The 13,014-nt window shown below is 41.4% G+C and overlaps 1 protein-coding gene across 8 annotated transcripts in view; it reads left to right on the plus strand.

Moving 5' to 3' along the window:
* szt2 (SZT2 subunit of KICSTOR complex) overlaps positions 1 to 13,014 on the plus strand; it is a 59,896-nt gene that overhangs the window by 19,274 nt on the left and 27,608 nt on the right. For all 8 annotated transcript variants that reach the window (XR_013285215.1, XR_013285216.1, XM_077533262.1 and 5 more), the window contains 18 exons: positions 1,224 to 1,494; positions 2,119 to 2,278; positions 2,354 to 2,446; positions 3,151 to 3,229; positions 3,315 to 3,623; positions 4,534 to 4,669; positions 4,750 to 4,866; positions 5,929 to 5,998; positions 6,073 to 6,258; positions 7,290 to 7,493; positions 7,730 to 7,919; positions 8,983 to 9,057; positions 9,225 to 9,363; positions 9,454 to 9,589; positions 11,036 to 11,156; positions 11,240 to 11,392; positions 12,404 to 12,506; positions 12,614 to 12,728. Coding sequence is in view for 6 of the 8 variants with exons in the window: in XM_077533262.1 (XP_077389388.1) it covers positions 1,224 to 1,494; positions 2,119 to 2,278; positions 2,354 to 2,446; positions 3,151 to 3,229; positions 3,315 to 3,623; positions 4,534 to 4,669; positions 4,750 to 4,866; positions 5,929 to 5,998; positions 6,073 to 6,258; positions 7,290 to 7,493; positions 7,730 to 7,919; positions 8,983 to 9,057; positions 9,225 to 9,363; positions 9,454 to 9,589; positions 11,036 to 11,156; positions 11,240 to 11,392; positions 12,404 to 12,506; positions 12,614 to 12,728 (2,657 nt within the window). In the remaining 2 variants the exon portion in view is untranslated. The remainder of the gene's footprint in view (positions 1 to 1,223; positions 1,495 to 2,118; positions 2,279 to 2,353; positions 2,447 to 3,150; positions 3,230 to 3,314; positions 3,624 to 4,533; positions 4,670 to 4,749; positions 4,867 to 5,928; positions 5,999 to 6,072; positions 6,259 to 7,289; positions 7,494 to 7,729; positions 7,920 to 8,982; positions 9,058 to 9,224; positions 9,364 to 9,453; positions 9,590 to 11,035; positions 11,157 to 11,239; positions 11,393 to 12,403; positions 12,507 to 12,613; positions 12,729 to 13,014) is intronic.

A 13,014-nucleotide genomic window follows, 5' to 3' on the forward strand; every position in this document is an offset into this window, starting at 1 on the left:
GTCATTATAGAAAATTTTTACATTTCCAATACTCACGTGATATTCCATTCAATAATTATATATAAACCGAATCTACCAAATAACAGAATAGACTCCCTACTTTTTGTCCCGTCCCGTTCTTTTATAATTGACAGCAGAAAAATGTAGGTTTGCCAAAATACAGCCATTTCTCCCATGGACTCTGAAACTGTGTTTATTTCCTATAAAATGGGGCTATGATGTCATCTACCGGTGGTTGGGCATCAGTAAAGTTGTTTCCAAGTTTGATATTTACAGTGGAGCATGCTCAGATTCGCCCCCATTTAGCACCGCTCTAAAAAATACAATTGACAAGTATACTTGTCAAAGGCAGTGAATGAGTTAAACCAGAGATTGAAATAATAATAATAATAATAAAATAAAAATTCAATCAATCAATAAATAAGGTTATTACACCGGAGATTGTATTAAATAAATTAAAGTACAGTAAAAAGTAATGTACCTATTTTCTAAAAAATTTTGAAGGTTGAACATTGAGAATTAGGGGTGCACCGTTAACAATTTTCCGGCCAATCACCGATCCCCGATCTTTGAAAAAGTCTGACCTGCCGATCCCACTTTTTTTTCTTTTTCTTTTTTTATTACAAGCAGAATATACCTTCAGTGTTCCAATCTTGTTTTATTGGAAAACATTGAACAATATCGGCAAAAACAATACAATACAATACAATAGTTCTCGCAAATAAAAATAAAATCCTATTAGTCATCTGAACAGAAGAGGACAGTGGCTGACTTTTTCAGACCTCTGAAGAGGAAGATGAGATTGGTGGAAAAGATCGGTTTATCACCGATCTTCCAAAATTAAGGAAATCGGGGCCGATAAATCGGCCGGCCGATTGATCGGTGCACCCCTATTGAGAAGTTTTTAAACAAGAGACAAATGTAAGAAAAATGTAAATGCCTCGATGAGGAAAGTGTATAAACTGTGGTGAGGCGTTTTAGAGCCTTAAAACATTTATAGTTTATATATTATATATATATTTTTATATATTTATATAGGATTTCATTTATTGTGGGTATTTTATGTAACCTAACCCCAGTGGAAAACGAGGGAACGCTGTATTCTAAAACTGTAACCGTACGTTAAAGGCAACCGTTTCAAACAAAGGCCACCTGTTTTGCGGCGTCTCTTTGTGAAAGTGTTTCAAGTGACGTCTGTCTGCCTTGCGCGTGTGGCGTTTTAGGCGTCTACCGGAGCCTCCAGCAGTCGCTCAGCATCAGCTCGCAGGATGTCCTGATGGCCATGGACTACTGCGAGGAGTCCCTGCAGGAAATTGACATCACCACCTTCCTGCAGACGTTGTGCGGACACATCCGGGAGTTCCGGCAGAACGGCCGGGCGCCGCCAGCGTGGACTCGGCACCCCAAAGCCAGCGGGAGGTCTGCCACCTTCATCGTCGGAGAGGGAGAAGAGGAACGAGCCGACGTCAAGTCTGCTGTGGCCTCCTTGTCCAGGTAGAAGAAGACGTAGACGTGTGCGGCTTTTAACTTATTGACACCCAGCCATTTTCACATTTCGCAATCCCGTTCGCTCCCGGCTGTTTTACTGCATTTTGACTGATTTTGCAAGGCCCACAGAATGTTGTGTTCTATTGCTATAAAAGCATGGAACCTATCAAAAGAAAGATTGAAGTCTCTTCTTTCATCAGGAAAAAAAAGTATGATTCTATCTGTTTCCGTTTAGCAGCAATTAGCATTAGAAGAGAGCTAAGTTTCATCAGTTTTCACAAATCTATTTAAAATTGTAAGTAATTTAGCTTTTTTTCTACATGGCCCTGGTTGATCTTCTTTGCTCTGCTGCCACCTGATGGCCGTTTGTGTAATAACTACCATTTCTGCAACCATTCTTTGCAGTTGAGAGGCTGCATCAAAGCCTTCCGTATGCTCGAGCATAAAAAAACCCAAAACGTCTAAATACGTCTTTGGGAGACTTGGAACATAATAAAAACGTATTTACACGTTATTGGGAGCAAATGAGTTAAGTTATGTTAGCCTTGTCCCATTTTTTTTCCCCTCAAAATTGGAAAAGTCTTGTGACTACTATTTTCCATATGACCTGTACATATCTTACGGAAATAGTTTTGAGATGGAAGACGCCAGTGAAGCGGAATCCCGAGGTCCCGCCCTGCAACCCCGGCTCGTCCAGGAAGGCTCCAGGAAGACCCCGGCGTTCCCCCTCGAGTTGCTCCAGACGCATCCTACCTGTGACGTGTGTCCTGACGTGCACAAAATAATTCAGGTGAGACATCACGGAGGAGTGAGCGCGTGACACGCTGTTGTTTGTGGCAACGCTGAAATGCTTCGACCTCCGCAGGAAAAGTTCATGGGGATCGTGTTCCAGTATTTCAAACCCGTGCCTTCCAATCCACATTACTTCTTTTACTGCCCGCCGTCTTCCAAGAAGGAGGTAAGGAAGTCCACATTTGTCACCTGCAGAATTGTTTTTGTTTTTTCCCCACCCTCCTCGAGTAGACTCTGAAATGTGGTTGCTCCACAATGTTGTGTCTGTCCAAGTTATTATCTGGAGAGCTTTGCAGTATATTAGTCCTACCTTAGACTGCTTAATATTTTGCTATTTGATACTCTTTGGTCCTCTAAAATAGTGATTAGGTGTAAGGGTCACTCCACAATGTTGTTTATGCCCATGTTTATGTTCTAGGGAGCAACATCACTTCCGAGTTATAGTCTGTCTTGCTTCTTGTCATTTTGCTTAATTCTATAACAAAAAAAAAATACAATTTTCCAGTATTTCCATAGAGATCACTCCACAATGTTGTATGTGTCCATGTTTGTTATCAGGAACTACGCCACTTACTTTTTTGCCGACCGAGACGCATCACTTTTTATCGTTGTGCCCAATTTCTCTCAAGTAGTTCTCTCATCCCAAGTAGACTCTGACACTCGGTCCCTCCACAATGTTGTGTACATCCCTGTTTGTTTCAGAAAGATGTGACACTTATCTACTTCGCGCTGTCTGCCTCATTGCTAGTTGTTTTGCTTCATAGCTCCAAAATATTCCCCTTTCCCCCAGTAGATGCTGACATATGGGAACTCCACAATGTTGTGTATGTTCAGAGGAGTATGTGATGGTGCCATGTTTGGCTTCTCTAGGACGACTCGGAGGACGGCGATATGGAGGTGAGGCACTGCGAGGAGATGGTGTCCGAAGCCGAGCAAGCCACGGAAGACGGTGAGGCTCTTCTCAACACCTTTCCGGCCGCCATTTTGTTTTCCACTTCGACATCAGATAGAATCCGCCACCTCGTGTTTTGCAGAAATGACGTCCGGCGGCTGCATCACCACAGAGAGCGACAACGATTTGGTGGTGGAATACGAGGAGCAGCCCAGCGGCGGCGGCATCAGGAACCACAGCGGCGGTGAGGAACGCTCGCACTCGGACACCAACACGGTCAACCAGGATCAGGATCAAGACTCCTTCAGCATCCTGGAGGAAGGAGACTCCCTGCTGGAGGCGGAGGGGCCGCAGATGGACATGCCGCCGCTTTTCCTGCACGTCACCTGCTCCGTCAGCGCCAAGAGCTGCCACGGATCCACGCCCATTCACACCTTGCCCACCTGCCTCGGTGAGTAAGGCCAAATATAAACCATTATGGAAAATAATCAAATCGCGATTTGAAAAATGCGATTTTGCGGTATCATATGCAATTTTTTTTTTTAAGATTCTTTTCAATGAATTTTTTACCCAACAAAAACTTAATTATCATAGATAATATCAGATCTATTATAGATTACAGGATCTTAAGATGAAGGCAAATGAAGCCTTAATATCAGTTATTTTTTCTATTACGATTACAGTTACAATTTACCACTTCAACATATCCAACTTTTCATGTTGCATGACACATGACATGTAAACACTGTACTTTTTAAACACTGCATTTATCAATAAATGCATTCAATTTCTGTACTTATTTAAATGTCATTGAGATGACTGAAAATGCCATTAATGCATTCCAGCACACAAAAATGACCTTTTTTTTTTTTTTTTTTAAGGGATACTTGAATTATTGAACAACATTCAGTAGTGAAAAGTTCATTTTTTGTACATAATTAATTTGATAACGTCATTATTTTTCATGTACAATTAATACCTTTAAAAACTATTTTTTTCTCTTTCTGTCGACTGCCGATGACATCACCTGTGTTGAGGAAGTAGGTAACGACCAATCATGGCTCACCTGTTTTCTGGGCTTGGTCAGCAAACTGAGCCATGATTGGTCGTCAGCACAGGTGATGTCATCATCAGTCGACAGCAAGTAGAAAAATTACTTTTTAAAGTTATTTATTGTACATGAAAAATTACCACATTAATTATAGACAAAATATGAACTTTTTTGCTGCTGAAAATGGCTCAATGAGTCAAGTATCCCTTTAAACTCGTATCTCAAGGCACTGCTGCGGCGTTGCAACCGTGGCGGAACCAGATTGTGAAGTTTAACAGCCGTAAACTGCTTTTGAACGTTGTACCTGCAGGTGAGATCATCTCCTGCCTGGAGGACGGCGAGGCCTTGCAGTCGGTGGACCTGAACGAGCTCTCGGTCACGCTGGACATCTTCGTCCTCACTCTTCCACTGGAGATCGAAGTCATGGCGGACTTTCATCACAACAGGTGAGGTGGTGGTTGGTGATGGTGGTCCTAAATGCGGCGTTTAAGTTGGATCATCGCGTCGTGGATGTGCGGTCTCGCAGGTACACGTCTGAGAGCAGCGTGTCCCTGAATCGTTCTCCGGGACAGCCGTCGTCGTATCGGTCGGACGAGGAGCTGTCGGCCGTGCTGGAGGGACTGAAGGGGGCTGATGTGGACATGTGAGTGTAGTCAACGTAATAGCACAACCACTGATCACTAGATTGACGAGCCATTAGAACAGGGGTGTCCAAACTTTTTCATTTGAGGGCCACACACAGAAAATCCGAAGGACGCAAGGGCCACATAATGTTATGAAGAGAAATCGTGTTTAGTCCTAAAAATTGTACAAATAATTGATTTGTGCTTTTGCATATTTAGAAAACTGCTTCAGTATATAAACCAACTTATTTGTAATATGGTAGTAGAATTATTCTAGTTTTGGAATTTTTCATTTTAGTTAGTTTTTTATTAGTTTTCAGGGTCGTTCTGTTTTTATTATTTAGTTTTTTTTTTAAATGCTTAGTTTTAGTTTAGTTTGTTAGTTTCAGTGTTAGTATTGTTTTTTTTTGTTTGTTTTAATGTGTATTACTTGTGTGCAATATTTAAAAAATACCATGGGAGCAACATCATCTGAAGGTGCTTTTCTATTGGCTGCTGCTAGATGACATCACTTCTGTGTGTCATTATTCCAGTTTATATCCAAATAAATCTACTAAAAATCACATTTTAAAATCATCCCCAAAGGCTCATGCATTAAATTAATTACCAAAGACTAAAATGAAGGACATATTTGCTATAATTTTAGTTAGTTTTGTAAACATAAAATGTAGTTTCAGTTAGTTTTCGTTTTTTAAAAAGCATTTTTGTTTTTATTTTATTTCAGTAACAATATTGTTTTTTTGAATTTTAGTTTTTTCATTAGTTTTAGTGAACTAAAATAACCTTAAAGGCAGCTGATTTTTGATACCCTCCCTTCTTACTTTGACCATCTCCAAACATTTTTGTTTTGTTTATTTTATTTGAACTGATTAAAATGCCATTTTTAACATATGTCGCGGGCCACTGAAAAATGGACGGCGGGCCGCAAATGGCCCCCCGGGCCGTAGTTTGGACATGGATGCATTAGAATGAAAATGGACGGATGTTGCCTTTTAAAGGTTGAGCTCAAAATGGAGGCAGATGATTTCATTTGTTGGCGCCACGACGGATGCCGAAATCTAACTTTTTTTGTCCTGTGTCAGGGTCTGTGGCGAACCTTTGACCAAGCTGCCGCTTCCGCACAAGCTGGCCATCCTGGCCACCATGGATGAGGTGAGCGTGCAGTGACGCTCTCCTGCCCGTAGAGGCCGCCAAAACCTTCTTTGCCGTTCCCTTTGCCCGGTCAGATTCGCTGGCTGCTGGAGGACGAGATCGTGTCGGCCCTGCGCCGCTCGCGCGCCATCGGCCCGGCCACACTGCTCAAGGTGGCGCAACACGTGGTCCACTCGGCCGGACGGCCGCACTGTCGCAGCGAGGACGTCCCGCTGCAGTTTGTCTTCAGGCCCGAGCAGTCTCTGGAGAAGTTCAAGGAGGCAAGTGGCTCCGCTCGCTGCGATACGACCGGTAGAGTTCCGAAAAATCTGTATTGGGTGACGTCAGTGTCCGGTGTAAAAAATAGTTTCAGACAGTGACAATTGCTTTCGATACGACAGGAGAAAACGGTCACTGATGTCTTGCCTTTTTGTCAGTGAGTCATTCTTGCGTGTTTTTATTTTTTTGTGTGTTGTTCAGTCAAATCAACTTTCGTCACAACAAGCAGATACTGAACAATTACTCAAAAAAGCTGTTTAATTCTCACTTACAGTGTCATATTTCTGAGTGGGTGGGGAACGGATTAATGGCATTTTCATTCCTTTCAATTGGGAATCATGATTTGAGAAACAAAATATGAATAAATTCATGTTGTATCTCAAGGCACCAGTGTATATAGGTTCTCAGAGGGTACGTGCAAGGTTAGACCTTGCCGTGGACTTGTCTTTATTTGGTATTTTATAAAATGTACAATTATTGATTATTTCTTCTGTATTGTAGTGCTAGAGGTGTAAACACAGAAATGAAAAGCTTTTGCTTCTGCCTACATCCTTTTGGTTGTATATTTATACGGGACTGTCTCAGAAAATTTGAATATTTATTTTCTGTAATGCAATTAAAAAAACAAAAATGTCATACATTCTGGTTTCATTCCAAACAAAACTCAAATATCCTATCTCAAAATATTAGAATAGCATGAAAAAGAATACTAGTAGGCTATTCAACTAATCACTTGAAACGTCTAATTAACTCCAAGTGAATCCAGAATGTATGACTTTTTTTTTTTTTAAATTGCATTACAGAAAATAAAGGACTTTATCACAATATTCAAATTTTCTGAGACAGTCCTGTATATGGAATTTTTATTTTATTATTATTATTTTTTGATCATGTGGAATTATTATTATTATTATTATTATTTATTTATTTATTTTTTGCTAAAAAAAAAAAAACAAATGAAAATTTTCATTCATTTAAAAACACACACAAAAAAAAATGCAAGTTAATACCCTGTATTCTGCGCCCCCTGCAGGAGTTCCGTCGCATGTCACTCTCTGGCTACGTGCTCAACAGCGAGCAGGACAGCTTCTACTACGCGTCACTGAGCAGGTTGCACCCGCAAAGGATCCACGCCGTCAAGAGGCTGTCGGAGAGCGCCGCCGCCGCCGCCGCCAACAGGGCGCCTCCGTCTCAGGAAGAGTCTCTCTTGGAAAGTGATGCTGAGGCCGAAGACGTGGTAACAGAGTCTAATCTCTTTTCAAGCTGTTTTTAAGTCTTTTCAAGAACGTGAAAAGGGAATAGAGAGATTAGTTTCGAAATCCTTTACACGTTTGATGATAATTGCAGTGAACGTGTAAACACTGACAACTATATAGTAGATTATAGCGGGAATTAAAAAAAAAAAAAAAATTGTTTTCACTTTACAGGGAGTTTTAACAACCTTCTAATTGTATCTAATCGTTTTGCCTACAGGCCGCCAACGTCACTGCTGACACCAACGGAGAGGCGGCGTCGGAGTTCGCTGAAGCGGACGGACTTTTGAAGACTGATGGCGGTAACGCGCAGAGTTCCGTTAGCCTCCAGCTGCTGAACGAGTTCACCTCGCCCCCCAAAACCCCCTCCAGTGTCAGCCTGGCCGAGTCGGTGCAGTCCGCATCTCAAAGTGAGTCCACCGCACGGAATTCTGTCGCAGCAGGTGTACATTTAAGTGATATTTGGAGCGTAACCGCCGCAGAAAATTGCTGTAGCAGGCTTAGCTGTCTTTTGAGAGTTACTAGAGCAGCTGAACTTTCATTTGGTGTTTAAATGCACTTTAAATGGTGGCAGGTGTGCGCTGACTCCTGTTAATTACGAGACTGAATGTGATTGCTTCATTCTGAACACAGTTAGAAAAGGGTTTGCTTGCTTGTGCAACCTCATTATCGCAATTTTTTTATTTTTTTTTCATTTGAGTTGTCCATGTTCTAGAACACATTAACAGTGAATACAATTGTGAACATTTTTATCTTGCGCTTATTTTTCAATATTACAAAAACTTGGCATTTGAACAGGGGTGTGTAGACTTTTTGTCTAGTATTTTGACAACACTTAGAGACAAGTACAGGACTGAATCAGAAAATTAGAATATTGTGGTAAAGTCCATTATTTTCTGTAATGCAATTAAATAAGCAAAAATGGATTCATTACAAACCAACTGAAATATTGCAAGCCTTTTCATTATTTGAATATTGCTGATTATGGCTTACAGCTTAAGGAAACTCAAATATCCTATCTCAAAATATTAGAATATTTCCTCAGACCAAGTTAAATGCAACAATCAGCAATATTAAAAACAATAAAAGGCTTACAATGTTTTAGTTGATTTGTGATGAATCCAGAATGTATGGCATTTTTGCTTATTTAATTGCATTACAGAAAATAATGGACTTTAACACAATATTCAAATTTTCTGAGACAGTCCTGTAGAACATGGGGGGGAAAAAAAAAAAAAGGACTACACCCAAATTCGAACAGTAAAACTCATTGTGAGCCAGACGTGCTAACCGCTTGAACACTGTGCTGCCCCAAATAAACGAAATAAACATTAGTTTTAGAACTGCGTCAATAAGCAAGACAGGTAACAACAACAACACAAATATCCAGCATAGTTCACACCCAGCTGGCCCCATCCAACCCTCTAATATTGTTTGGGGGTGCTCAGCACTGTTACTGTACTCTTTTTGCAGGCTTCGGGAAGCTAAGGCCGAGTCGAGTGCAGAGTGTCATCTCAAGCCAAGGAAGTTTGGATTCTGACATGCAAGGTGAATTTCAAATCCACTGTTCCCCCCCCAAAAAAAGTCCTCATCTTGAATCATATGTTACGTTATCCATACGAAATGCATTGGGCCCTTGCATTGAACCTTGTGGAACTCCTCATTTGCATGATGCTCAGCTGTTTGTTTTTTTTGTTTTTTGTTTTTTTCCAAAGGATACGACGGTGGCAGCAGCGACTCGGAATGCGAGAGTCCCACCCTGGACGAGCAGGAGAGTCAGACCCCTCTGATGCCCGACTTCTGGCTCATGGCGAAGATCGACCAGGACAGGGTCACGGTCTACTCGCATTCCAGGTGAGACTGATCCACTGGGACCTTCCGAACTGCAACTCGCGCTTCGTGTCTGAGCCAGAAAGTCGTAGATTCCGCAAATGTGTGGTGCAGGAGTGTGAGTGAGGAACGGGAGATGAACATCAAGGATCAGGAGAGCAGCGAAGACAAGCAGGAGCTTCCGGAATATTTACAACTGCACCAGATGGTGGCGAGGAAGATTGGAGAGCTTTGTCGCAAAGTCAACCAGGTAATGGCACCACTACGAATAATATCATTGCTACAATCACGACTTGACTGCCGCTTCCAGCACGACGACTACCACTGATGTGCTTTGTAGAACGACTCGAACGCGCTTGCAACTGCATGTTGCTGCTTTTGATGCGAAACGACGCACAAGTAACATCCGCATGCCACTCGAACTGCTAGTGAGAATTATTCAATTCATTGACAACTATTTTAACGCGTTCACTCGCCGCCATTTTCACAGAAGCAACCCCCTTAACTCCCGGCTGTTTTTACTGGATTTTGACTGATTTTGCAAGGCCCACAGAATATTGTGTTCTATTGCTATAAAAACATGGAAGCTAAAAGTATATTTCTATCTATTTCCGTTTTGCAGCAATTAGCGTTTGAATAGAGCAGATAAGTTTCATCATTATTCACAAGTCTTATTTAGAATTGTGGGGAAATCAGCTTGTTTAAACATGGTCCTCGGTGATCTCTTATACTCTGCTGCCACCTGCTGGCCGTTTGAGTAATAACTACCATTTCGGCAACCGTTCTTTGCAGTTGAGAGGCTAGCACAGGGGTGGCCAAGTTCGGTCCTCGAGAGCCCCTGATTCATGATCAGGATCATTATCGGGCTTCTGCAAAGCTTGCTGATTAGCTGATCATTAGATTCAGCTGCGCTGAAGGAGGGAGACATGGAAAACAGATTGGATAGGGGCTCTTGAGAACCGAACTTGGCCACCCCTGCTCTAGCATTAAAAAAAAAAACGCGCATAAAAAAAAACCGAGCTAATAATAATCAAGATATTTTTTAATTAACTCTTTGACTGCCAAAAACGTTTAATAACGACCAATAAAATCATGATGTATGCCGCCATAAACGTTAAATGACATCAACTGCGTTTTTTTAGTTTAGTTTTTTTTTCTCAGTGCAACGTCTTAAGTGCGGCGCTGCCCGGTCAATGGGTTGTGGAATCAAAAACATTCTAACTATGACCAGCAGATGGAAGCAATGTATCTCTTTTCGTGAATGATCAAAGCATTTGTCATATCAAAGTTGTTTTTTTTGGTTTTTTTTAATAACGTGTGGCGGCAAAAGAGTTAAAATTGTCCAAATCCTCTGAATTCAGCATATCAACAGTAATTTCTGTAGTCCTTCATGAAAGAAAACTGATTATCTTCTGTGTTTAATCAAAATCAGACATTTGCAATCATCTGTTTTTTTTTTTTTTTTTTTTTTTTTTTGTTTTTTTTTATTTATTTATTTTAAATGCTATATGAATACAAAGTATGAAATAAACACCAATCACTGGTTAATAAACAGTATTCAGTGGGAAAAAATGTTTTTGTAAATACACTTTAATGCAAAATTAAAATGAGTCGGATTACTCGATTTAAATAATCCATAGGTGAATCGATTCCAAAAATATTCGATAGTGACAGCACTCGTCGTCGCTCTTCTTAGCACATGCTGCTGCAAGACCTTCACGACAGCCACGTGTGCAACTCCCTGCTGGTGGCCGAGAGCGAGGAGGACATCTGGAAGAGCGAGTCCGCGTACCGGCAGAGGCGCAACACGTCCGACGGTCAGTTGGCCGCCATCCCCGTGCGTTGATGTCGGGGTGAGCGTGTCGTAAGCGGCGTCCCCACGCGTGTTCGTGCACCGCAGATTACCACGCCGAGGAGAGCTACCAAGCCAGGGATTACCTGGCTGCCACCATGCATTTCATCCCAGGACACTTTGCCTGCGACGTGGTGTGGAGTACCGTCATCCACATACACCCAAGACTCAAAATGGGACCTAATATGGGTGTGTCCAGAGGTAAGAATGCCTATCATGAGGAGAACCACAAAATGGATGCATTTTGTATGGAAGGGGCCATTTTAGTTTTTTTTTTTTTTTTTGTTTTTTTTTTTGGCAGTTCAGGGTTTTTAACTCATTCACTGCCTTTGACAAGTATACTCGTCAATTGTATTTTTTAGAGCGGTGCTAAATGGGGGCGAATCTGATTATGCTCCACTGTAAATATCAAACTTGGAAACAACTTTACTGATGCCCAACCACCGGTAGATGACATCATTGCCCCATTTTATACCAAATAAACACAGTTTCAGAGTCCATGGGAGAAATGGCTGTATTTTGGCAAACCTACATTTTTCTACTGTCAATTATAAAAGAACGGGACGGGGCAAAAAGTAGGGAGTCTATTCTGTTATTTGGTAGATTCGGTTTATATATAATTATTGAATGTAATATCACGTGAGTATTGAAAATTTTAACATTTCCTAAAATGAATGGCAGTGAATGAGTTTTAAAAAGGATTCACATGTTCGTAGTGTATTATTTGGAAAATGTACCTCCAGCGTGAGTCACCCAAAAAAAAAGTTCTTAGAAGCCATGCCTGAAAAGAAACAAAAGGGCTATCGTTTTGTTTTAAAGTCGCATTTTGTGTCTCATTTTGACGTTTTTGAGTTCAACCATAAACTTATTCTTGCAGCTTTCACAGAACAATATGAAATTTGCCGGTCTCAAGATGCCATTCCCACAAATACTCATAATTTCTTCAAGTACTGTAAAGATTCATGTCTTGATGATGTTGTCCAATTGCTACCAAATTTGGACCAAATACCGTTTACGAGACAGATGGACAAAAAAAAAAAATTCTGAAGCTAATTTCACCTCGCAACATAAAATTCGGTAGACTTGCCGAGCATAAGTGGACCCACGAAAACATCTCAAGAAGCCACGGCAGAAAAGAGGAAGAAAGTTTGCTATTTTGCTTTGAAGCGACATTGTAATCAAGAATTCAAGCATACGATTTTATGATCTCAGCCATCCAGGCCTTGCGCTCCGTGCTCAACTCCTTCTGCGTGGTCAACAGGAAGAACATGTTTGTCTACCAGGAGCGTACCACCAAATCTGTCTTCTACCTCAGGTCGGTGACACCGTCTTCTCCTTTTGGTCACCTGTTGCCCTTTCCCGAAGCGTCTCATTTCATTTTGGGCGGTGGCTCACGTCTTGTTTTTCTTGATCACCACGCAGACTTTACGAGACGTCTCAAGCAGGCAAATACTCTGACGTGGACGGCGGCCTCCACACCTCTCGCTCCCTCAGCCTGGCCAGAAGTCAGGAGCCGCTGTACACCGAAGACCTCATGGTACGTTTATTAAAAAAAAAAAAAAAAAAAATCTTAAAGGTGCATTGTGCCGTTTAAAAAGGTAATTTTAAAACTTTTTCTACATCATACATGCTCCATAGGTCAGTACAAAGAGCCCTGACTGTTTTACTCATCTTCCCTTTATAGTAGAGTGTGCGGGGGTCCGCACACTCCACAGTTTCTTTCGTGAGGGGGCGGAGTTTTTCTGACCTCATTTCAAGTCATGTCTTTGTTTGTCAACTGTGGCTATCACTTTAAGATCGTGCACAATGAACGAGCCGAACAC

Source organism: Festucalex cinctus, chromosome 10 (genome assembly GCF_051991245.1).
Source record: "Festucalex cinctus isolate MCC-2025b chromosome 10, RoL_Fcin_1.0, whole genome shotgun sequence".
NCBI classification, from domain to species: Eukaryota; Metazoa; Chordata; class Actinopteri; order Syngnathiformes; family Syngnathidae; genus Festucalex; species Festucalex cinctus.